The sequence below is a fragment of the Artemia sp. Qi Xiang Cuo genome, chromosome 2 (genome assembly GCF_049724085.1).
Source record: "Artemia sp. Qi Xiang Cuo chromosome 2, ASM4972408v1, whole genome shotgun sequence".
Taxonomy (NCBI): Eukaryota; Metazoa; Arthropoda; class Branchiopoda; order Anostraca; family Artemiidae; genus Artemia; species Artemia sp. Qi Xiang Cuo.
In genome coordinates this window covers 37,431,728-37,458,748 of record NC_142795.1, presented here as the reverse complement: position 1 = coordinate 37,458,748, position 27,021 = coordinate 37,431,728, and the positions used below count along the sequence as shown (strand labels likewise).

Sequence of the window (27,021 nt, the reverse complement as noted above, 5' to 3'; positions counted from 1 at the left end):
TTCGAGCCATTGACGATGGCATCCATCCTCATATTATTAATGAGAGATGTGAACACGGCTTACAACGAGTTTATTATATTGCACAAGACCTAAATTAAGTCAAACTGTACTTTAACACGAGTATGTACACAGGGAGCCTTAAGACCCGTTCAACCTCAATTTTTTCTGTTTTGCCGCATTTATTCTATTTTGCAATTCTGTAAAATCATTGATACATTCATAAAATGTACACATAATTCTCATATTTTTGACACTTTTCAATTGCCACCCTCCTCTGTGACATACTCCCTTCCTGCAGCATAATCTTAAGTGCATATCTACTTCCCTACATGGAAATTGGGCCAAGTTGGGCGAATTTTCTTTCCGAGGTTGGTTCAAAGGACCACAGTAAATTAAAACAAATTTAGGCATAAAAGTTTGAGACATCACGTGTGTGATCCCTAAGAAGATTCGTCGAATTTTAATAAAATCCAAGGCTGTTAAAAGGCGAGAGGGGCAAGAAGTTAATTTTGCTGGGGACCCCACTAATCCCAGAAATGGTCCTGATAAATTCAAAGTCTTAAAATATATATGGGCGTACGGGAGGGGGGGCAGCTGCCCCCCTAGAACATCAAATTTACCCTAGATATGTGTTAAAAAGCAGATGGTTGAAAAAGCAGTTGAAAAAAGGTAGGTAGCTAAAAAGCAGTTGATAAAAGGTAGATGGTTGAAAAAGCTGGAAATAAACTGCTGGAATGACAGAATAAAAGACAAACAAGAAGCAATTATTCATAATGTCTTGGAAAGATTTAGCTCTAATCCAAGAAGATCGATTAATGTTGAATCTTATTGATGATTATTTATTAATAAAGATTTCATAGGTATGATAGAACTTGCTGGCAATGCAAGGTTTTGCGAACTGCCAATATAACTTCAGCCCCCTGCCCTTCATCAAAGAATCGGCTGCCCCCCCCCCCTTAGAGAAGAAGCTACGTACGCCCATGAAAATATATAACATAATACGATTTGAAATGTGATTCCTATTTTCCCATAAATACTGAAGGGGATACATCCTTTCCGTCTCAAACTTGTTTTTTTTTAGTGAAACCAAAGGGCAAATGTGTTCAGTTACACATAGGTTGTACGATCACGTAGAATATGCCCATAAATAGATGTGATCATTTTTTAAACAAATTTATGAAATCTTAATTATTTAACGGTGCATTGACTCCTTCCAATGAATTATTTTTATTCAAGGCTCTTTCTCTAAGCTTTGCCAAAATAGAATAAAATAAGACATTCACCTATGCTACCATCCCTGCTAGAAACAATATCAAGTTCTTTCCAAGTGGAGTAAAAATCGTTCATTCACCTATCACAAACATTATAAAGCATAGCCAGACAATTTTTGCTTCTTTTTTATGTTCGAAGAAATGGAAATATATAATAGCTCACCGGTTAATTCTCATTGAAGAGAGTTTTTTAATTCAATTAGTTCTTTGGATCTAAACAGCTAAGGGTGCCCAGAGGGGAGGCAGACAGCTCTCTGAAAAAAATCAATAAAATAGAATTCATACTTACGGAGTGCAGATTGTTGTAACTCAAGACTGATTTTGGGCACCGACTAGGAATGTAGTTTTGGAGGGGGTAAGTGGCTCAAGTATAGATGAGTTGTTTTTAGATATAAAATGGCTAAAATATGCTGAAGATCATTTATCTATAGTTTTTAGGAAGGGGGGGGGGGTGTACAAGACAGATTCCACTTTTCAGAAATCTTCGATTACGTCGTAGTTTTTGTTAACCCCGTCTCTTATTTCCTTTTCCTGACGTTTTGTAATCCTTACTTCTAATCGGAACGCTTATGTGTTCCTGTCATATATCCAGGCACTTCAATCACGTGGGAGGCATTTGCCCCCCTACATTTTTTACCCCATTCCCCTGAGAAATGAAAAATACCTTTTTTTTATCTTTCCGTTGGAAATGGTCATTTGCATTATTTTATTAAAAAATCAAAAAATTCGCAATATTGCTTTCCCCTCTAGATTTTGAAAGATATATTTTACCCTTCCCTGCATTTTCGTAAATCGACGCCTGTGCCAAAAATATCAGTTTTATTACGAGTTTGCTTATTTTGGAGGATCCATTGCTGCTCACCCATTTAACAAATTTTAAGATTTTTGGGTGCTTGTGCGTTTTATGGTACACAACGCTATATACTGTACAAGGAACTACTAATGGAAATCCGTCAAAGGGGTATTTGCAAGAGATAAATTGATGGCAAAGCGTGGTTTATCTTTGCTTTTACAATATTTAAACTGTTGTTTTTTGGGGTTTAGGGGGGTAAAAGGTAACTAGGTTAGGTTACATATTTAATATATGCTAAGCTTTACCCCCCCCCCCCAAAAAAAAAAAAAATTTTCTAAACTTATATATTCATCCTATTTTATTATATTTCATTAGCATTAACCAAACTTGACTTCTTTCGTGTGTACCCTCTAATGCTAAGTACCAGTTTTTGTTATAGGTTCTCGTATTTTTCCTATGATTTGCCTATTTTTGAATTTGCGCCCCCACCCCATAAATAAATTTCCGTATACCAGCTTGGTCCTGCTTTTTCATGAAAAGTAAAAGAGGGTCATTGCCCCAGTCTCTTCAGATGACTTTTCTTAGTCGGATTTTTGAGAAATTGTTTTTATTTTATTTTTTTTTGAAGCACTCAGCCTTTGGAGCAGTCCTCCTGTGTATTATTAGAGGATGTACAAGGTTCTGTGCCTTTCAATAATACTGGGAAATATTTAACCATAAAGAACCGTTACATTAAAAAAAAGCTATGGTTACCCGTAAAACACTCGAAGCCGTTTTTTGTCGTCATTTTACTCTCGATTTTAGCAAACGAGTCACTGACCGAAAGTGAACTCAGGATGAAAACACTCAAATCTTCAGTCATTGCATTGTCTTGTACCGGTTACATTTGGGTTACGTGCGCGAAATAATCGCCGTTACAAGCTTGTACCCGTATACCCGTCTGAAATACCTGTCACTATCAGTTTTATACCAAGTAGTGTTCTGATTATAACTTTTTTATTAATTTGGATAAGATCATTTACAATTATTTAGGATACGTCATAGTTGACGGTAAAATAGTGAAGGTTTGTTAATGGTTTTTATCTATCATCTAGTATTTTAATTTTTTTTTTTTTTTTAAGGGAAAATCACAAGGATTCAAACTACTTGAAATAAAGTAAAAAATATCGAACAAATTATAGGCCATTTCTAGTAAACGTTTTATTTGACTGTGAATAAAACTAGGTTAGGCCTATAAACAAAACTACTCATTTGTTTTCAGGCAAATATTCGAAAATTCCCCTTTTCCCAAACATTTTTCTAAAGAAAAAACTACCCTTATAAAATATTTGGGGACTTGATGTGTTATCCTTTTGCAAAATCCAAATATGGGCCATATACCTTTAACCCAATGATGTACACAGGGAGGGGCCTTGTCTCCCCGAATCCCAAATTCCTTGAATTTTTGGGCAAATCTTACACAAATTAAGTTTGTTTTTTATTATCACCCCCCCCCAATCTCTATTGCTACAAAAAAAATGTCAGCGTACGTGCCTACTTTATGCGCAGTGACGCGGATTACTAATGATGATTTAACAAGTTTTTAATTTTAAACTTTATTCATTATTCATCCCATTAACGTAACCATAAAACTGTGCACAGGCAACATGTTCATAAATGGTAATTGTCGACGAGAGCGGCTTTTTCCTTACTTAAACGCTCTTTTTAGTGCTGCTAGAATGAAAGGTATAAATTTACAACCACTCCAGGTCATAAGAAAACACGTTAAGAAAACAATTCTTACTTCATAATATGCATAATAATCCTAGTTAACATATTATCCAGGGGGGGCACCTTTATCCTCACTATTTTCCTTGTTTTTCCAGTTTTTTAATAACATTTTTCAATATTTATGTCAATCCTCCAAGTCTTGAAAATCGTTTATAAACCAAACGCCCAAGAGCCATCTAGCTAATCTAACCTAACCTAACTTAACCTAAATTTATCAGTATTAGCCTATTTTTATCTTTTTGGTAGATGGCAGTGATGGTGTTTAACTTTCATATAAAGAATATTTGAAAACGGATAAATGAGGTCAACTCTGTTTATTTTTCACAATTTTGTTAAAAAAAATTGTACATCAGTGAAAATAGTGAGGATAAAGGTGCTCCCCCTGAAAAATATGTTAACTAGGATTATTTTGAATATTATGAACCAAGGCCGTATCCAGGGGGGGGGGGGTTACCCGGTTTGAACCCCCCCCCGAAATTTTTGACCGACTCGAAAATAAGTCGAAAATTAGTAAAACCTAGGTTAAAATCAGTAAAATTAGTCGAAAACTGAGTCAAAAATTAGTAAACCCCCCCCCCCCCAAAAAGTCAAAAATTAGTAAAACCCCCCCTGAACAAAAATCCTGGATACGGCCCTGTTATGAACTAAGAATTGTTTTCTTAACATGTCTCCTTGTGACCTGGAGTGGTTGTAAATTTATACGAAGCCCTTGGCCTACAACTTATAAATTTTCAACTTGGTATTAGCACAATGCGAATCTTGATTGCACACCAAGTCATAGAGAAATCACTCCAGACATTGAAAAACAATAAAAATGTAAACTTCAGAACCAATATTTGTCTTTTAAATCTAGAATCCGTGTAGCATATTCTTCGCCTCCACGCTCACACAGAATTGGCTGTAACGAGTGGCTTCACCTCCAGCTCCAGTCCGCCATGTTAGTAGCTTCAAAATCACCCTATTTGACGTCGATTACATAACTTTGTTTTACCTATCAACTGTTGTTTTGTCCCTGAGTGTGTCTATATTATACTAAAGCCTTTGGTCACTACCGTTCTTCCTTTCCTCCGCTTCCTTTCTCTTTTTTATTTCCTCTTGTTTCTGTTCCTTCATCCTTTTCCAACCTTCGCACCCCTCAGATGCTCATTGTATTTATTTTCAAAAGCTTAAAATACTTTCATTAAATAATCGCTTACGCTTAAAAACACTTTGGCCCGCGAGATTTGAACAATCTACTCCTTAAACTGCAAAATCTACTTTAAACCCAAAAGAAAGAACATGTTTTAAGTGGCTCTAATACTATAAAATTCAAACAGGATGAAAAATACTCATATCATAAGACAAAAAATTCCTCCCTAAAAGAAGAAAAATAAATGTAAAAAGGAAATATATCAATAGAATTAAAACGAATAGTTTATTGTAATTCAAGAAAACAGATTGCGATCGCTGTTTTTTGCTTTTGATTTACCAAAATCATTCACCATATTTTAGGAAGAAGTTTTTTCTAGCCAGTCAATTATTACCAGAGACCCTTAATGTATTTTCCATTGAACAAAAAAGATGTTAAATTCAACATAAAAAAAGAGAAAATTTAAACTCTCCACCACAATGCGCTTTAGTTAGAACATTCATTCTTCAAGCATTGGAAAAAAAAAATTCAAACTTGAAACAGCAGAGGTTGAGAGGGAGCATCAACATATACGTCGCATAATATACGTTCGTTTTGAGTCTTTGATTTCATTAAAAAAACTAGTTTTTTATTTATTTTATCTTTGTTTTTAACAATATATTCAGGATTATCGTAAACATAAGGGGACCTGCATCCCCCACAGTCTCCACTCATTACGCTAAAGTGTAAAGTCTGGCACTGATTCGAGAATAAGGGCTCATTTAGATGAATTGGATTTACAAAATTAAATGGTTGTTTTTCCATATAGCAAGATTAATCTAAATATATTCCTCCAAATGAAGGAAGGTCAGGGGTTAAACTGACCTTCATATTCAGGGGCTTAGTTCCAGCATCTTTATTTGGGGAGCAAGAGGGCTCTCCATCCGGAGAGCCAAGCGGCATGGGCTATATAATAGTTTTTCTCCAAACTGTAGAGGGGGGAATCCCCCGAAACGAAGCCACTGTCCATATTTACCTCAATATCACTTCATGGGAAATGTGCTTAAAAAGTCTGGTGCAAAACTGTATAACTACTGTTGTAGCATCACTGCATGAACGGTCTATAATAAAAATTCACTTCCATGTATGTTTAAGAAAAAATACGTCACCAAGTGGGAATATGGTCTTTGAAATTGGAAACCAATTGGTTATCCCATAATTTTCACTCGATAACTTTTTTGCCCCGTTCAGGCGAAAACTGTTGTTTTGCTGCATAAACTGGCTGAAATTGGACTTTGCTGAGGCGCATTCTCTGTTGTTAAAACAGGGGCATTAGAACTTCAAATTCGGTTTAATGAGCCTCTTCTCAATATTATGCAACCACGGGCTCGATGTGATCCTCTCTGAAGAAAGTACAACAAAATAAACGCGCCTCCGTGATCATTATTCTCAGAAAAAACGGCATTTTCATAGATATAAGCTTAAAAATAATCATTAGGTTTAAAAGTACTGTGTTTGAAAATGGTAAAGTAATATTCCTAGCCAAAATCTTGAAACATACCAAATAATTAGTAAATTAAATAGAATATCTCGCTAGACAAATTATGTACGAAACTTATACAGATTTTTTCTAATATAATAGACTTCATGCAATTTGGAAATTCTATACTCATGACCAAACAATACTAAAATGCAATATGTTCGGTATAACTGTGCAAGATCTGCTGTAATATAGTGGCATCTATAAAAAACTTGCCTGGGTCTAATTTGGGCTGTAGGCCCATTCCAGAAAGTTTCATTCTCCTGGCTCAAAAACTTTCCGAGTTCGGGAATTGCTGTTCCTCTCTACTTTACAGCACAGATCTCCATGTTTTTGTTTACAAAAGTTAAATGTCAATTAAGAATCCCTGATCATACTTAATGTTTTTTAAAAACTGAATTGATTTAGGCTAATGACATATGTCAACGTTCTTTTGATAGTTAACATAATGTTACATAATTTAACTGTTTATTTTAAGGTTGGCCACGTGCTTTTTTGTTACATGCGGTAAATATATATGTCAAAATTATTCAGAAAGAATACTTATTAGACATCTTTAGGTGTCATATTATTCAATTTATGGAGATTAAAAATCAATATAATCGATTTTATTGAAGTTCCATATTTATTAGATATTGATGCCAAAAATCCTTACCCCAGGGATCAAACAGTTCGTGGCAACGAACTGTAAGTAAGGAGCGACCCGACTCAATAGTAACCAAAACTCTAAAAAACGGAATATTGATACCAATAAATACATCAAAAGAATAAAATTTTTATGCTGATTTCAAATGTATAAGTTTCATGAAGTTTAGTCTTACTCAGCCAAACTTATGCTCCTGAGAAAATTTGCACTATTTTCGAAAAAAGGGAGAAACAACCCCTAAAAGTCATAGAACTTTAATGAAAATCACACCATCAGATTCAGCGTATCCAAGAACCCTACTTTAAAAAGTTTCACGCTCCTATCTGCAAAAATGTGGAATTAATGTGGAATCTAATTAATATGTCTTTGAGGATGACTTAATCACAAAAATTCCTGGGGAAAGGGCAGCAAGTTATAAACTTTGCCCATTGTTTACATATATAAGTTTTGGTTATTGGGACGTATACAGGCGTTTTCAGGAGTAATTTTTTTGTGGTGGGGGGAGGAGGGGTGGAGTAGGGGTTACGGGGGAGAATCTCCATGGAGGATGTTTTCTTGGGGGAAGGGACATTCCTATGAAAGGGTGCCGGATTTCCCAGCATTATTTAAAAAACGATCAGAAATTAAATAAAAAACAAGTTTTTTTCAACCGAAATAAAGGAGCAACGTCAAAACTTAAAACGAACAGAAATGATTACATATATGAGGGGGTTTGCCCCCTAGTCAATACCTCACTCTTTACGCAAAAGTTTTTTTTAGTGCTTTAAAAAGAGCTATCTATTCTAATTAACCGATCTTTGTGATTCTGGGGTTTGTGATTTGAACAAAATTCGAACTTTAGCGTAAAGAGCGAGGTATTGACTAGGGAGCGAATTCCCTAATATACGTAATAAAAACATACGAATATAGAAATTCGTCACGTAAGTTACGTCAGAACAAAATTTCGAGAAAGCCATTTAGCCAAAAAAGGAAAATTAATATGCGAATTTCGTTTTAATTATTCATGTACGGTGAGCCAAAATCAAAGCTGCATTAATTCAAAAACGTTCAGAAATTAAATAAAAAAGACAAGTTTTTTTTTAACTGAAAGTAAGGAGCGACATTAAAACTTAAAACGAACAGAAATTATTCCGTGTATGAAAGGGGTTGTCCCCTCCTCAACACCTCGCTCTTTACGCTAAAGTTTGACTCTGTCTTACAACTTTATTCTTTAAAACAATAAAAAAAACTTTAGCGTAAAGAGCGAGGCGTTGAGGAAGGGACAACCCCATTCATATACGGAATAATTTCTCTTCGTTTTAAGTTTTAATGTCGCTCCTTACTGTCAGTTAGAAAAACTTGTTTTTTTTTAATTTTAAAAATAAAGACCAGGTCGACAATGTTATGGCAAACCTTCTAACTAGGGACAAAATAAACAGTAACTAGATTGAAATGACCATGGTTCAAAGGCTCAAACTGATTGCTTATCTCAGTATCCAGTCAGTAGCGGGTAAGGTTGTTTTTGCCCCTCGCCTAGATTTAGAAAAAAGTTCTCTTTTCTGGTGTTTTTATTCAAAAATAGTTTTTGGTATTTTTATTGAAAAAAATCTAAAAAATAATAAAATTGCCATCCCCCTGGGTTTAAAAAAATACATTTTTGTCCCTCTACATTTTCATGAATTTGCGTTCCAGTACCAAGCAGACAAACTTCCCGTTTTTGCTCCTTGTTTGACACTATCCCTATTTATAAGGGTTTAAGGTTGGCCTACTGTTTTATTTTTTCAGATAAGGCTTTTTGGTTTTTATTCATTTTATTAAATTAGTCTATTACAGAAAGATGCAAGTAATCTGTAATAAAAAAAGAATTATTTACTTAAATCCAGGATGATTCGAACTTAAATTAGGTATTATCCGATTCCACGTGAGATTTTTTCGGCTGCAAATGAGGTTCTTTGTCATTTCTTTAACCGGCACTGGTAACGGGTCTTGGTTTAAGTATAAATGGTTAGAGACTAAATTCATGAAGTTCTACTAGAGAAATGATTGTGTAGCTACGGCCCTAGCTGTGGTGCTATAAAATCTGACTTGATCTTACTTACTTTTGCTTCCAAGGGACTGCGTCAGGTACGTACGTGGTATCAGAAATACTGTTGTTTTTATAATTTTGTCAATAATAGATTATGGTTTTTTTTTTACTTTCGCCTGAAAGCACATTTTTGACTTTCGCCTGAAAGCAGCCTACTGTAGAACCAAAACATGAAACAATTCTCCATGATCCCGTACTGTCCAACACTACGATTTTGCTGCTACTCATTTTCCACTTCCTTAGTTTCTCTTAGCCAATATTCTTATCCTTTTTTAGAGTTTTTGCTATGTTTCATATTTTGTATTTAAATTTCCTTCTTTTGGTTGATTTTTAGCGACCTACTGCGGTCACTGAGTTTCATGGAAGTCTTTAGTGGAATTATAATTCCAATTTCAGTTCGGTGTTTAACCGGCATAGTCTCGATTCCCCGAACCTCGTTTCTCGTCTTCGAAATAATTCTGATCGCAGCCATCCAAATAAGGCATGTGCGGATGAATTTATTTTGAAGGAGCCCAACATTTCGAGGGGGGACATATTTTTAGAAAAACAAATGATTTATTTGAAAAATATTATAAATCACTGTAAAAATCTCGACATTTCGAGGGGGACTTGCGCAAATTCGCCGACCCTGCGTAAGTGCCCGTCCCCCTCAAGAATCAAAAATCAAAGGTCGTCGGATTCTAAAGGTGCTTTGAGTGATATGGCTCAATGCTAATCCATAGCCTAGGGATAAAATTTCTTAGAAGCCCCCCCCATCGATAGTCTAAAATCGAAAGTGATCAGAATTCAAAATCCTTCCGGTAATAAAGCTTATGGGATTAGTCTAGCTCACCAGCAAACTAGGTTCCAAAATCCTCGAAACCCCTTAGAACTAGATATCGAAAGAATCGTGATTCGAAAGTTATTCTGGGAAATAAATGCGTTTTTGTTCGTGGACAAAATTTCTCGGAAATAATGATCCATCCCTCTCTGCAACACTAAGAATTCAAAATCCGTCATAGTTCAAGAGTTGTCTTGGAAATAACATTTTTTTAGGAGGCCATTCTAACAACCAACTTATACGTTCAATAATTTTTTGGGTGATAAAGTGTGTTCGTCAGGTCAATGGACGATGTGAAGGCACAGATTTTGGTGACGAACCGAGCATTAAAGATGCTTATAGATCCTTGGACCGAGTTCTGTTGTGAAAGTAGAGGAAGCCTCAGGGTCCCGAATCGGGGATCAGAACTAGAAAATTATCAAGGATTTAATCTTAGTATCATCCTCATTCTAACAAATGATGGAATGTGTACGCAGAGGATGGAGTCGCCTGAGCCACATGAGGCCCTTTCAATCCCATCCAGAATCTAGTTCTTAAGTCGCTTCCTTGATTCTAGATTGGAATAATAAAGAAAATTTTTTTGAACTGAAAGTAAGGAGCAACATTAAAACTTAAAACGAACAGAAATTATTCCGTATATGCAAGGGGTTGTCCCCTCCTCAACGCCTTGCTCTTTACGCTAAAGTTTGACTGTCTTACAACATTATTCTTTAAAACAATAAAAAAAACTTTAGCCTTAAGAGCGAGGCGTTGAGGACGGGACAACCCCTTTCATATACGGAATAATTTCTGTTCGTTTTAAGTTTTAATGTCGCTCCTTACTTTCAATAAAAAAAAAAACTTTCAGTTAAAAAAATGTGTACGCAGAGGATGGAGTCGCCTGATAAACATGAGGCCCTTTCAATACCATCCAGGATCTAGTTCTTAAGTCGCTTCCTTGATTCTAGATTGGATTAATAAAAAAAAATTTGAACTGCAAGTAAGGAGCAACATAAAAACTTAAAACGAACAGAAATATTACATGTATGATGAGGTTGCACCCTCCTCAATACCTCGCTCTTTACGCCAAAGTCGTTTTTCGAACGTTTTTTTGTGTGCGTTTCAGGAGTCGTTCTTGAAGAATTCAGATAAAAAGTCAAACTTTAGCGTAAAAAGCGAGGTAGTGAGGAGGGTGCAACCAATATTATATGCGTAAGAATTTCTGTTTTAGTTTTGATGTTGCTCGTTACTTTCAGTTGAAAAAACTTGTTTTTTTAATTTAATTTATGATTATTTTTAAGTAATGCCCGGAAATCCGACACCCCCTCCATGGACAATTCCTTCCGCACAAGGACAATTTTTCTCCGGTAAAACATACCCTCCTAACCCGCCAGGAAAATTCACACCAGACAATTCCATTCTAGCTGAAAATTCCCCTTGGAAAATTTCTTGCGGACGATTCGGGGTGAAATTTTTTTTTGTAGCACACTTCCATTTGATAAAAGATTTTAATGTCTGATTTTTTTTTTAAGTCATGCCGAAACCTCCTCTGTGGAAAAGTTTTAACGGAAATACCCCCTCCCCCCTAAGTAGAAAGTTGCTCCCGCGGAAAATTCAACCTAGAAAATTTATCCCGTGGAACCCCCCCCCCCATAAAGAATTTCTCCAGTGAAAACTCCACCCCCCTCTATGGTAAGACACTCTAGACATTTCCAACCCGGTAAAATTTCCCCCGGACAACGCTCTTCAGTTTCTTTACATGTAAAAATTGAGTCTGCAAAGAGAATGAAAGACTAATAAAAAGAAATTTGTATAGGAATTCTTTTAGATTCCCCCCTGTAAAATTTCCCCTGGAAAGTTCACCCCCGGTAACTTCCCTCCTCACAGAACCCCCCCCCCCCCAGCGAAAGCCATTCCCTACCCAAAAATAATCTCTGTATACTTACCAATAACAAATACTATACGTACACAATGGGCAAATTTCATTACTTACAGACCTATCACCAGGGGCTGTGGGGGGTCATGTTATCCCCAAAGACATAGTTACTGGACTTTTCAACTATTCGGGACAAAATAGCTACCTCAAAAGTTTTATCGGACGACTTTAGGAAGAAAGTGGGTGGGAGGGGGCTAGCTTCCCTCCAATCACTTTGGTCACTTAAAAAGGGAACTAAAACTTTTAATTTCCGTTCGAATGAGTTCTTTCCCGATATTCTAGGACTATTGGTTCGATGCGATCCCCCCTGGAAAACAAACAAACACGCATACGTGATCTTTCTTTTGGCAAAAAATACAAAATTCCACATCTTCGCAGAGGGAAGCTTGGAAAAGCGTTCTCGGATACTCTGAATGTGATGGTAACATTTTCATTAAGATTCCTTGACTTTTAGGGGGTGTTTCCCTCTTTTTTAAAAATAAGCTAAATTTTTTCAGGTTCATGGCTTTTTATACGCACCACTAAGCTTACTGTATCGTATATATCTAGAATCAACATAGCAAGGTAATACTTTTGGTATTTCTATTGAATTGATATCAAAATTCTGGCTCTCTCCTTGTCATTCTTTCCAACGTTGATATTCAGTGTACTCTCAAATCCAAGGCTAGCACCCAATCTTTTAGCAACTGAGTCCGATACCTTTTAAAATAAACTCAAGACCCACTCCGACTTAGTGATTTTGACACCAAACTCATAAGCACTGCTTTTCAGACTGGCAGAATTTGACATCTTAACAGAAAAAGTGTTCGCATAATAGCTATTCAGATAATTGAGTCTAAGCCATTTAACTGTGGCTGTCACATTTGACTAAAATCTGATCTTAGACTATTTGAATATCTTCATTATCCAATGATCTATGATCATAATCTATTCAGCATTGTTTGAAAAATATTCCGTTATAGATTAATTTATGCTTGTTTTGTAAGTTGGAAAAACATCACCAGTTCTAAGGAACTTAAAACTAAGGTGAAGTCCCTTTTACCTTTGGCTAAGATAAAAAAAAAACTTCCTGTTTTAAGGTATATTTTTTTTCGTAAAAAGCTAAGGCTACAATGACATCCTTCGCTTTTATTTTAAATATTGGTGAACATAATCCAGACTGAAGAGGATAGGGAATAACAAAAATGTTACTCTTCTAGAGAAGGGGAGGGGATCGAGGTGGAATGATCCTAGGGGAGTTTTTATTCGCCTATTATGCCCTTTATACACAATTGTGATTATAAATGTGGGCTATAGTGAAAAGAGGAACACCAGTATAGTTTTGTTTATTCAAGGGGAAGAAGCAGCAAATGCGTGAATCCCCTCCCCCGTACAAATGTCCATAAAACAATATACAAATTTACATTGGTTTATACGTTTATTTTGCCACACAAAAAAAAACAAGGGGCGCCAACAAGATTACTCCTTCAGTATTTCTTGAAATTAAATACCGCAAGTAGATAGCAGATGTCAATGCTTTTGTTTCACTTCTAGCATCAAGATATTGATCTTATCCTGTTATAATTACGATCTTAAATCTTATCTAAACTCATAACATTAACATGCGATTTATGGTAATCTAATGTCGTCATCCCACATTAATTTGCATTAAGTCAAACTATGTGATACTGAGTTGAAACCAGACATTATGTCATATGCTTAGTTCAGACTATCAGTTTCGACAAACAGATGAACAAACTGAAATAAAATAACTTTGGTTCACACAATAGTTAGGACATCCCAGTTTAATTTCAACCTTGATTGATCAATGCCAGTAAGCGGTTGCACGTTTCAAAGATTCTTGTTCAAGAAAATACTAGCTAGTCAAAACTAATTCTTGAAATTCTATCTGACGTAAAATCAATGACTTCACCAGGATTTACCGTTATGTACCTTCTACCCTTTGGTCCCTAGAGACTTTCTTTACATGATACGAAAATACCCTTTGGTATAAGCAGTTGTAGATTCACAGTGGAAGCCAGAAAATGTTTGACTTTGAAATTGGTTTCGATGGAATTTTGGAGATAGCTGACACATCATGGTATACATGTGTCAAGCCTGAAATGTTAACAGTAAGTCTAGGTTTGCGAAAAAGAATGGAACATACTAAGACTATCTGGAAAAAAAATACAGCGACTAAACCTGAAGTTTGACTCCTTCATCGAATCATCAGGCAACTTATGTTTGGAGGAATCCACGCACATAATGAGGAACCAGGACCCCTAAATTGTAAGATCTGCTGTTTTTTCCATAGTTCGGCTGATTTGACAATCCCCTTCTAAGTGTGGGCACCTGGTTGTACCCAAAAATTCTTGTCGAAGTGACCTAGTTGGATCCACCTATTTGGGGGGGGGGGGACACGTTCTCAGGTATTACTTTTCGGGACGGTGGCAATTAGGGAAAACATTTTTTTATTTGAATAAGAAGTGCCCAGAAATTCAAGAGAATTCATAATCCCCCCCCCGGCTTATGGTCGCAATGGAGAGTGGGAGGCACTCATAGTTTATATTTGAAGAAATTTACTTGCCTAATTACCAAAAAGCTGAAATTTAGCCTAAAACAAAATTCCAAAAGAAGAATTTTCAAAATTGTGTTAACTTTGAACTGCTTAGAATTATTATTTTTCACGGAAAAACTTAAAACGACTAAATGCCTACTAAAGAGTTATTCCTCTTCATACTTTGTTTAAAAATTCTAGGAAAATGTTTATATACACATGTACAATAAGAATCATCAATTACTTCTACTTAGATCTTTCTACTAAGAAATACGCCCAATTGACTTCATCTTTTCTACGGGACGGATTGATCGGCTATATGGCTTTTATGTGTTGCAATATTCAAGACTAATTTGATTCAATTTTCTTAATGGTTTTCAGATGTCTACCGAGGACAATAACTGGGACATATCAAAGTTTTCCGAGGAGGATTTTGAAAGACTTGCCGTTTATTTGGTTCCAGACACAAGTGTTCCAAGTCAAATACCAAATCGTGCTCAGGCCACTATCCCAAGGAATTTAGCATTGAAACCTTCCAAAGCTCTAAATGATGTAAGTTGGATTATTTTGAACGCGTTTTTATGCATCGTTTCGAGTTCAAATGCATAAAACAAACAGCAGAAAAAATATAAAAAGAATATTTATTGCTGGTTTTGATTTTAGCAAGCCAATCATCTAATGTCAAAAACGTCCATAATTTTTTTTATGTTTGCTTATGTCCATGAGCGTGCAAAAGGTTCTTTGGAATAACCTTAGTGAAATTGGCTGCTAAAACGGTTGTTCAGTGTTTTATTTAATTTTATCCAAATTTTTTTTCTAAGGATGTTGTTCTAAGGATGTTTAATGTTTAATTTAATTTTATACAAATCTTTGTTCTAAGCAAACGTTTTTCGCTATAAAGAATTGTTCTAAGGATTACAGGTAGATGTAGCGTTTTTTAAGCCTAAGACGGCCGCATTAAAGCAATACAGGCGTATTTTACAGCAACTTCTAAACTAGGATTTTTTCAGGCTAAGCTCATTTTTAGCTCCCCTTACTTAAACAAGCTTTGTTAAGGCTTGAAGTAACTTCTTTTTCGTCGATGTTTCACAAACTTATAATTTTGGCCAAGAAAACGCTCCCTTTTCTGTACGAAAGCCTTACTTTAGTACATCTGTACGCGTGCGCTCTGAAAATGCTACCCATCCCCTTACTTCATAGCCTCTTGCATCTAACAAATGACCTAAAACCGTTTCTTTTTCCAGAAGCTGCCAAGGATTCGTTAGGTCGTAATCAAACCTTCGTTTTGTAGGTCCTTGACTTTCCGTAATGTGTAAAAGCGAACAGAAACTGAAAAGAATCTCCATTTTCGTTCAACCATTAGATATGCGGCCGCATTATAAAAATTAGTAATTTTTTTTGTTTCTAAGCGAGGTTTGGATCTGTGGGTGCATTAAAAATGTATTTTATTATAAGACTTCTCAGCAAGTTAGTAAAGTAATGATTGCTTGCAAAAAAAAAGAAAACATACATTAGCTTAGTATGCCATACAACAAGAAATTAACAAGCCTTAATTTCTTGTGCCAACTATAGTCGGGTGATTAAATTAGCGACAACGAAAAGAGAATTATCGTCTTTATTATTTTCTCTTAAGAAGTTTTATTTTTATAAAGGGAGGAATTTTCTAATGGTAGTACTGAGCTACTCGTTTGACTGGAAATATATCAAACAATAACATGCATGAAAAATGTGGTTTGGTCCTTCTAGGGCTATGTTGAAAGGAAGGTTATGATGGATAGGCCACATTTTATGGATGAAAGATGACAGATTGCCTTTTGGCCAGACATCTGGGACTAAACGAAATCAATTCGTCCCCAAATGGGGATGGAAAGGTTTAGGAAGAATCTAAAGGAAATTTTAAGTTCATGGGACAAAATAAAGAGTGAGTCTTTAAAGAGATGGGGGTGCAGGAGGAGTGTGCGTAACTGTGGCCTTAGATGGCTTGTGGCTCAAGGGATTTTTTGGTAGTAGTGGTAGAAATGGTAATAACAAGGGTAAAGAATACAGAAAATGAACTGATAAGGAAGAAGTTTGTCAAACAACACACCAATAGATTGAGGTAGAAGAAGGTTAATAAACGTGCGTTTCGACCTTTTCAAGAGAGTTCCAATAATCCGAGTCGTACATATAAAATTTCTATTTGAACAAGATTAGTTTTTGAATGTTTTATTTTTTAGTATGAGCTATTTGTATATAAAACGGCTCCCTACTACTTAATAGCAAGGAAATCAAGCGGTCTGAGATTCAAAAATCCAAATTGCTTTAATCCCGAAAGTCCTCAGATTAGGCGTGTTGGGAAGGTTTTGATTTTTCCTTTTGCTTAGGGATACCCCCCCCCCCCAACATAAATCCTTAAGAGGATATAAAAAGAAGAAGATAAATCTGTCGATGTTCGTAAAGCCAACGAAATACTTTCTCAAGTTCTGTACTTTCAGATTGTGTCCCTATCTGACTCAGAATGCTTTTTTTGTGGGTGATACCTTTTTGGGTCGGCGAACTGAAACAGCCATGAACGAATTAAAGAAAATTAGTGTTTTTTTATGATCTAGGTGCTTGGAGTATGGAGTACAGACTATATTCCGAAGGGCACTCGCTTCGGTCCTCTTGTGGGTGATGTCTATGCAAAAGATACTGTACCGAAGAACGCGAACAGAAAGTACTTTTGGCGAGTCTACAAAAATAGGCAACTAAATCACTACATTGATGGATACGACACGAGCAAGGCCAACTGGATGAGATATGTAAATCCAGCCTACTCCTCGGATTCGCAAAATCTAATTGCGTGTCAATATAACGTAAGTGTTCTTTCCTTTTTCTTAGATGGCATTCTTTTATTCTTGACATTCGGACGATATATTGGATCATAATAAAGTTAAAATAAAAACATTCGATGCACAAGTTGAATAAACAAAAGGAAAAAAATGCAATTTTTTTATTTACATGAAGTAATATATACACCATAGAAATTTTCATTTTATACTGATTCCAAATAAGTAAAACTTGTTAAACTTGAACGGTATCCATCTAAAGTTATTAGTATAAGAAAATTTGCATAATTTTAGTAAAAAGAGGGGAAACCTCCACATTTTATCTTGTCTTGATTTGCAAAATCAAATTCTTGATACCCATACACCCTTATCAAATTTTCAAGTCCCTAAATACGAAAATGCGAAATTTCGCCCTTTTTTTGTAAAGAGGCTTGTTTATTTGTTTTTCGCTGGGATGATCGTATCGAATCAATGGCTGTAGAATTTCAGAAAAGTTCTCGTTCCGCAAGACATTACGAACTCTAGTGCCAGTGGCGGATCCAGGGGGGGCAAGGGGGGTGCGCGCCCCGTAATGTCTAAAGTAGTGTAATTTACTTAATTAACGCAAGTTTGTGTTAATTAAACATGCTCCTAACGCAAGTTTGTCGGATCAAGCTATTTCCCCCGCCCCTAAAAAGGTCCTGGATACGCCCCTGTCCAGTGCCCTGTCGAAGGACCAAAAGCAATCGAAGAGCAAAATAGCACCATCTCGTGCAAGTTCTCGCTTCCGGAACAAACATGACATTGGGTCAAAATTTTAAGATAGCCATTTTGAGTTGAAAGATCGAAAAATTGAAAATATATATATACTAGAAGGAAGTGTGACGTTTGCAGCCCCAAAGTTATGGAATAAATGTCCGTGTCTTTCAAAAGAATTCATAAATAAAGCCTCAAAGAAGGGTAGGTTTGTTACGCATTGATGAACTCGAGATCTTAATAATATTTTGATCAAAAATATGCTCCAGAGGAACTGGCACCAACTTATAAATGATTAATTTCAAATGGAGAAGTCAGTAAGTGAATTGCATTAGAAAGTTGAAAGAAAGGGAAAAATCCTCCCTTTTTTACGAAGAAGACCAAAATGTGCAAAGGCAATACCGTAGGTCCAAGTGCTTCTTGTTAGTCTTTTGAAGAAAGGTGAACATATAACATTTTAAATTGAATTTTGTGAGCAGACGTAGTCCTGTATGAGTGAAATATTTTGCTCTCCTCTTCCCTATATTCTCATAAATCTACGATTACGAGGGCTATTCGAATCCAGCCGATCTTGGCTAACCTGAAATGTGAAATTGAAAGTCAAAATAATTATCCCAGTGAAAAAGAAGGAAATATACAAAAATTATGATTTAGGAGGTAATTTTCGTGAAATATCGTCAAGATGAAGTTAAAAACAAACAGAAATTGATAAAAAAAATCGAAAAAAGTAAAGATCGACATTAAAACCCAAAACCAACACAAACAACCCTTATAATAGAAGAGTTGCTCCGCCATAAACTCCACACTCTTTAAATTAAACTTTAATTCTTTCCATTAATGCTTCGAGAAAAATACTCTAAAGCAAAGATAATGCGATGAATTTCATGTTTTTTCTAAAAAAAAGAACCTCTAGAATAGAAGGCTTTATTTATTCGCACTTGCATTAAGCTATCACATTTTTACTTCAATTGTCTAGAAAGACAACTGATGAATAATTATTTACTGAAAAAATACCATTTTGGCACTGCGGGGAGGATAAACCCCTCATACATATAATTTCTGCTCGTTTGTGTTTTAGTGTAGCTCTTTAAATTCATTTGTACCGCTTGGTGTGAATTAAATATTCTACAGATCCCACATATCTTATTTTTATTGTATTTCAATCTGATTAATTTCAAAACCATGAGTGCTATGTCCAGTACGACTTCAGATAGCTATTTACAAGCGCCTAATATCTGCTAAATAAATACTTCCTAGTTTGGCCGATTTTTCCTTGATTCGGTTCATTTATTTATTTGAAAGTATTAGTGACACTTCGTTTTATAACTTTTATTTTTACTCGAGGAAGAGAAAAAGAAAGGAAAAAACTACTAACCAAGTACCTCATAAATCATTAGATGACAAATTAACTATGACCATAATCAAACAACGGAGAAAATTCAAGAAGATATATTACTGATTTAATTTTCGAATTATTTTGTGGAAAAAATACATTTTTTGGTGTTGGAAGTATTTTAAAAAATACCCCTCATAAAGGTATTATTCAAAATCTAAGGAGGACACATGCACCCGTCCCCCCCCATTTGAGGCCATTGCATGGACTTGGGCTCCGAATGACTCATATGTAGGTGAACTTTATCTCAATACTTTAAGTTTCAAAATATTAAAATCAACTTTAGAAAAAAGGAGAAAAAATATGGCTAATTTTTGTTTTGTTTTTAGATGCAAATCTACTTCTACACAATAAAACCCATACAACCTAACCAAGAACTATTAGTTTGGTATTGCAAGGAATTTGCACAACGTCTCAACTACCCCGTGACTGGCGAGCTAATGTTAAAGAAAATAAGAGCACAAACACCACTCTTGAAACCCCAACCACAGCCTGTTGCAGTACCTTTATATGCCGCTAGAGATTTCTACGAAAAAGATATTCCATCTCCGGATTTCACACAAAGAGATTGTCAAACAACCCCAACCAACAGATCCGTGCGATCAGATGAAGGATATCATAGCACAGAATATTCAGAGGACATACTCACACCTCCAGATGACAGCTCTGATTCTGACGGAGAAGTAAACTACGTGATTGACTATAGGTGAGCACCATCCTTTTTTGTATCTTGATTGATTTCTTCTGGAACATATTTGAGGAAGAGTGCAAAGTTATAGTGAACATTAAGCGAACCGGAAAATTAATTAAAAAGCTTTCTGACCGAACACGATTACGCTGAATGTCAGTCCATCTTTGCACTGAATGTTTTCATTCACTTATTCAGCTTCGCGCTTATTGTTACAGCATTACGCCGCAAAGGATTTTGCCCACACATTTTACATGTTTAGACTGTCACTTTTATTGGCTGGAGTAGAGGTTATGTAGATCAGATAAATTCTCGCGTTTCATATTAATTGCTATCTATCAGTCAAATTACAATGCTAATTGGCGGAATAAAAATTGCAGCACTCTTTTGTCGACAGGCCCTCGAAGTCTTTTTTTATCACTTTTAGAGATATTAATACAGTACAGTGCTAACGATATTATAAATACAAATATATAAAGTAGCCTAAAGCTAACAAAACACATGAGGCTTGGAGGATTGAAAAAAGGAAAAACTGGAAAAACGAAAAAAAAACGCTTGGAACAAAACCAAGAATTCTGCTGCATTTGTAGAAATGCAGAAATTGCATTTGTAGAAATTTTCCTATTTCTGTAATGTCTGTCCTAGTCTGTCCGACTAGGACAGACATTACAGAAATAGGAAAATATAAGAATTATGTTAAAACCTAGGCTACAAGTCGGTTGGAAGAAATAGTGTTTTGGGAACAGTCAATTAATCTTCTGCGGATATAAAAATAGCATCTATTACTAGGACCCAATTTCAAAATATTGTACAATTAAAACATTAGATTTTCGAGTATTTAAAAAAGACCCCGAAACCTAAAAATGGCGACAGGACATGTCTTTTTTTCTCCAGTGCAAGCAGCTTACCGGATGGTCACAGTGCGCTATTAAATTCGTGAAATAACAACCAAATTATCTAACATAATAATACAAAATTTTTGTTTGTCAGCTCTGCTACACGGTACGGTGAGATAGCATCGAATGATGCAATGCCTTAAAAAAAATATATATATTTTTTTTTTCCTACCTCAGCTGAAACTTTAACCTAAATTTTATGCTTCGTAACATTAAGGATGTTTTAAAATGTCTACACGACTAAGTAGACCATATGATGAAATTTACGAATTTTTTTTTGCCGTGTATTTATATTGCGAGCAACTCTTTTTGTATTTTCCAAACGTAAAATAAAAACAATAAAAATTGGCCCAAATACAAGTAAAGAGCGGCGGTAAAACTTAAAAAGCACCCAAGACTATTCTGAACAGAAGAGCCCTGTTACCCATCCCCCCCCCCCACATAACGTTCAAGTTATCTTGATATTTACTAAATACTTATTAAAAGACATTAAATGCCAAATTGATAAATACGGGTTCTACTGATTTCAGCGAAAGCAGGGAAAATTTACTGTTTCCGGGGAAGACAAGCAGCATTTAAACAATCTGAGTAGGACCATAGCCCCCGTTCTGGATAATGTTGGCTCATTTTAAGTTCAAACGCTGCCTTATACTCGTATTTGATAAAAAAAAGCATGATCCCGTATATAAAGCTAATGTTTGAGCTCAGTGTTAACTGAGCGAAATAAATATAAACGAGATATGACTCAGTTGGGGGGAGGAGGGGGGGACGATTTCGTGGAATAAGTTGCCGAGATTGAATGGATTGAAGTCAGTAATGGCTGTCAAAATCATGACGAGGAAGTTTAACCCCCCTGGACATATGAGGCACCAAATCTTACACATGATAAGATCCCTTGAGGAGCAATCCGATGAGAGAGAAAGAAGTTTTCTTGCTAGTACCTGTTCTGGGGATCATTTGCCGCCTGCTGCTGATGACTGGCGGGCGACTCCCTTATCTTTCAAGAGATGAGTGTTGCCCACCCAAGCCGTTCTGAAACTGGCGGTTAGAGTTCTTGGGACGGATGTACCTTTATGGCCTGAGCCTTGAATTAGTTTTGCAAGACCATCCGAAGTAATAACGATGACTAGAATAATTATAGTAATGACTTATTTGAAGTGAATAAAAGAAAAAAGAGCCACATTTTCAATATTTTTTTTTGTATTTTAATTGTATTCTTAAAGCTGTAAAATATTTGTATTGGTACTTTCAGGCTCAAGAGTTCAAAAAGACGAATTAAAACTAGGAAATTTTTATCATAACACATTTTTGTCACGTGTGGGTGACCTATATTCAGCTATTTCATTGTTTCATCAGTTTACATCCATGCGTAGTTTTGAAGCGATTGTGTAGATTCGAACTTTTCACAAAAATTCAATAAATGAAATATTCTATTTTATTCACAATAATATCTTGCATCCTTTTCCATTCAATATTTAGGAATGGACTACATACACGTATATCTAAATTAATTTATTTTCTTACTTGTGTACATATGGAATTTCAATGTAGGGTATCGTATTGCTTGAACTTGATTTCCTTTATTTCCTCATTTTCAGCAAGAAATCTTACTCAGCGCTACGACCTCTGGATCACGAGCAATCTGATCAAATGGATGAATATAGAAGAATGGGAGTTAAAGTGATTCGCAGTCCCTCAAGAGACTTTAGTCCTCCTCAACGCACCTCCCCATTTGCATCGCCAACAAGTACTACTCAGAGATACGACGAAGCAACGTCTGCTTACACAAACTCCAGCTATTATTCACCTCAAAAAGGTATACTTGAAACGGTGCTTTCAAGACAACATACAAAATCGGATGGTCCTGAAGCTTTGAGACAAGATTATTATAATGAAGTCGCCAAAAGAGAGGCGTTGAATGATCAAGTACCTGACAGTCAATTTAAAAAGATATGCTATTCACCAGTGAGTTACACTGAATATGAACAAATTCAACACAGTCCAGATTCAAGTTCCAAGCTTTTGACACATTCACCCATGCGACAAGCTCAAACCCAACCGTCTTCCACGCAATATATAGTGAACCATAGCCCACAACCCTCATCACCTCTAAACTATGTTCCAATGACTCCTATGCGAGCCGATGAGGAAAATTTTGCCAATCATTTGCAACGTGGCTATAAAACCTTACCTTATCCTCTTACAAAAAAGGATGGCAAGATGCAATATGAATGTAATATCTGTTCAAAGAACTTTGGACAGCTTTCCAATTTAAAAGTTCACCTACGGACACATTCAGGCGACCGGCCTTTCAAGTGTTCAACTTGTACCAAGTCTTTTACACAGCTAGCACATTTGCAGAAACATAATTTGGTGCATACGGGAGAACGACCACATGTCTGCAATGTCTGCAACAAAAGGTTCTCATCAACGTCAAATCTAAAAACACATTTGAGGTTACATTCGGGACAAAAACCTTATGCCTGTGATATCTGTCCTGCCAGATTCACCCAGTTTGTGCATTTAAAGGTAAATATTTTTCGACATTTTTTTTAAGATTTTTTTTTTTAAGACACTAGACTTGAAATACATTATTAGTTCTCGAAAGCTCAGCCATTGAATAATATATTTAATAAATTATTACATTACAAAATTTAAACTTTACGAGCTTAATATTATTGTTTTATAATTTCCTAAATAATGTCAGCTTTCAAGAAATCTAATTTTCGGTGCTAGATGAAACATCGCCATCTATTTTGCAGTTTAGACTATATCGTACTGAGATATGTATAACAAAACTATCCACTATGTTAAAAGAATCCCGAAGAACTTTCCCCAAAGGATGGTAAGAGGTGAGGGGGAGGTGAGGAGGATCTTTCAAATTCTTTAGGGAGTACTAAGGTTTGAACACTTTTTTTCAGCAGAAAAGCTTGAAGTATTTTTTCAACATTTTAACATATCTATTCTTTGCATATTGCTTGTTCTTCTGGCAGGGAAAGGGAAGGGATGTTCCTGCATCATCGGTGAAAGGCGCGAACATAAGTTTTTTTTTTTTTTTTTTTTTTTTTTTTTTTTTAAGGGCGGAGAGCAAAACTTCAGAAAGGAAAACCCACAAAAATAGGCGAATTATATGGAAAATTAACAGACATGGATATTTTGGGGAGATCCAAATCTAAAGCCACCTCCCTGTGTACGTGCTAGATTGAAGATGTAAAAGAGTTTTTTAGTCTAGTGTAATATAATAAACCCTATCGAACAGCTGTTATACAAGTGTTTGGGGCATTTTATTTAGGATATGTAACTGCAACCAATGTTCTAGTTACTTTTGTTCTTGTTTTACCTATACACTACTTAAGAAATTTGTACCGCGAACAGAGTGTAAGGACGATAAATAAAATTTAAACAACAAAAGGGGAAAAGAACAAAGAGTTTGACGCAGTGCATTGAAAAAGAGAATAGAACTTTACACTAGTGCATTGACTAGACTAATAGTCAATGCACTAGTACATTGAAAGAATAGTTATGTTTTTAAGACAGCCTTCCAGAGATATTAAAAGACTTAAAAAGGCCCAAGCCCTAGACGTTGATTTTGAATTGAAAATCAATTATTTTGCAGTAGGGCATCAAGACGTGGCTATTTGTAGAAAGAAAAAGCCAAGACAGATAGTCCAAGTAATTGAGAGGCAAATGCTTAAATGGCTGCATGGGTAAATGGCGGGAGTAAGTATTTACATGCTCGAGTCTAGACTTGAAACATTTTTACGATTTTTTTTTTCTCTTTCGCAGTTACACAAAAGATTACACACGAATGAGCGACCCTATAGCTGCAGTTCATGTTGCAAGAAATACATAAGCGCCTCAGGTTTAAGGACCCACTGGAAAACAACAAATTGTAAACCATGTCCGGGAGATGAAGATATATTTGAGAGGTCACCCTCGGAGTCTCATTATACTGAGTCCCCTCATTCAAATCAAAGTTTAGGACAATTGAGTTCATGTGGCGAAGAAAGTGACCATGATATGGATTCATTACAAATTTGTGAAGATTTCAGAGATGATTCTCAATCAATAGGATGTTCTTAAGTGTAAAGTTTTAATATTTAATAGTTTGTGCATTATGTTGTTTCAGACTTTTTTTTAAACCCTGATCCTTGGTTCATACAGCTACATTCACCGCTTTGGCTGCTGTAGGTCTTAAATTTGGCGCGGCAAGAACGTTTGATATTATCAATAAAAAATAATACAAGATGATATACAGCACATTTTCTTCATTCTCGATCGTGAAAAATTCTGACCGTTGTTTCCAGCCACCAGATAATTGGCGTAGTCTTTCCACTTTTATACAGTTTTTGCTCCCGTTACCCTTTGTCAGTCTTTGGCTACAGGTGAAAAGTTATGCATTACCGGTTTTAATATTCAACTAATACCATAATATTTCAAATACAAGTCCCACAGGAATCTACAGTGTTCGATTGTGTTTCTACAATTTCATAACAAGTTAAAGCAGTAAAGCTTAGTGCATTAATCAACAGCAGTAATCTACCCTTTTGGTGAGTTCCTTGTTTGCTTTAATCAATTGGGCTACCAACACGGTTATCTATCTCTTTTTAACTTTCCTTTTGTCAGATACTTAAAACTATTTCAACGCATGCTATTATGACACACAAGCGTATGCTAATTCTGCACAGGAGTGTGTGACTCAAGGGTTAACCCCTTACGAACTTGCCTCGTTGTTTACGTTACAGTAAACCTGTGCTTTAAGCCAAGAAAGGGTGAAAAACCTAAAATGTTTTACAATCCGTTTCACCAAACAAAAACCACTCGACTTTGTCTTGAGCGTTAAAATTGCTTATCACCTTTTTTTCGCTTGAAGTGAAATCAAGTGCACGGGAATTTGTGATGGTGGTGGTTTAGAGTACAAAATTGAGTAAGATTTTTTTTTTCGATTGTATTATTTGTTGATCTCGTTTTTGGACAGTACGTTAAGAGAAAAGAAGAAATCATTTTCATTTGCAGTGTTTTATATATACATATATATCTATTTTATTGGAATACATGAATGAAAGTATCGTTACAATTGTTTATTTTAAAAAGGGGAGATCCCCAAAGAAATAAAGCAGAATAGCAAAAGCAAAAAAGATGAAAATCACATAAGTAAGAACATTTGGACGTAATTATGCAGAAAGAATCCAATCCCCATGATCTTCACAAGCTGATCAAACAGGGTATAAGACTAATTACAGAACATAAAACAAAATATCCACACTGCCAGGCCAAGCGTAGTACCTTAAGAAGCTACCATCGATAGCTTCATTAAAGTTAAATCTACCCCAAAAGAGGTTTATTGGGATGCCTTTCTTCCGCTTAGCTAGGCAGCAGTCATTAATGAAATTTTTGATAGAATTTGTCGCATACATTCGAAATAGCATTTAAAAAGAGGAATAATGCCGGTTACGATTTTCTGAAGCCGGTTACGGTTCTCAGCATTGATGCCAAATTAGTCTAACTTTCGCCAAATAGGATTACAATGATTTAGCATGCATTTTTTTCTGAAATTCACAGGGTCGAAAACATCATCTCAAGCTTTTATTTTTTTAGCCTGCCACGTTTTAAACATAATTTGTGGTCAAATTCGAGTTTTTCCAGCCAAATCGATAAAAATAGCGATAAATTTGGCATCAATGGTCTTAGGTAGCAACATTATGCTTTTCATTTTTGTCTTCAGTAATTTCCGTATAAAAACGTCCATTTCTAACAAGTAACAAAATAAGACACGAGTCGATGAGTCCTTTTAAATCAAACCTTTCTGCGAGCTTTCATTTTGTTTTTGGTGAGATTTGTCATTTTGATGACCCAAGCAAATTTTCCTGGAGCTTCAGACATTGAGGGGAAAACTATTTGAAGCACTTTGCCGTTGCTTTTCCACTGCAAAAGAAAGTATTTAATTGCACCACCTTTTGAAAGCCTTTTCACATTGAACTACGCAAGTTCAATAAATGAATTTCGATTCAATCAACAGCATTTTCTTTCAAATAATA

The 27,021-nt window shown here is 35.7% G+C and overlaps 2 protein-coding genes across 6 annotated transcripts in view; one reads left to right on the top strand and one right to left on the bottom strand.

The window, feature by feature from the left end:
• The window catches only part of Fuca (alpha-L-fucosidase), a 123,169-nt gene that overhangs the window by 42,375 nt on the left and 53,773 nt on the right, over positions 1-27,021 (bottom strand). The window contains exons 9-10 of one of the 3 annotated variants that reach the window (XM_089100832.1): positions 26,786-26,908; positions 17,389-18,586 (exon numbers count right to left, since the gene is read on the bottom strand). In XM_089100832.1, the coding sequence (XP_088956958.1) occupies positions 18,527-18,586; positions 26,786-26,908 (183 nt within the window). In that variant the 3' untranslated portion in view covers positions 17,389-18,526. Of the gene's footprint in view, positions 1-17,388; positions 18,587-26,049; positions 26,909-27,021 lie in introns of those variants that run through there. The other 2 variants (XM_089100824.1, XM_089100841.1) reach the window with 2 other exon arrangements.
• Positions 2,950-26,053, top strand: Blimp-1 (PR domain zinc finger protein 1). Of its 3 annotated transcripts, none has more exons than XM_089100802.1 (6): positions 2,950-3,128; positions 14,846-15,016; positions 17,053-17,298; positions 19,729-20,105; positions 22,582-23,512; positions 24,770-26,053. In XM_089100802.1, exons 2-6 carry the CDS (start codon positions 14,846-14,848, stop codon positions 25,064-25,066), a joined length of 2,022 nt encoding a protein of 673 aa, XP_088956928.1. In that variant the 5' UTR covers positions 2,950-3,128; the 3' UTR covers positions 25,067-26,053. The 3 variants fall into 3 exon arrangements, with proteins under 3 accessions (XP_088956928.1, XP_088956921.1, XP_088956936.1); XM_089100795.1 differs by lacking the exon at positions 2,950-3,128 and adding an exon at positions 13,926-14,039; XM_089100810.1 differs by lacking the exon at positions 2,950-3,128 and adding an exon at positions 14,084-14,196.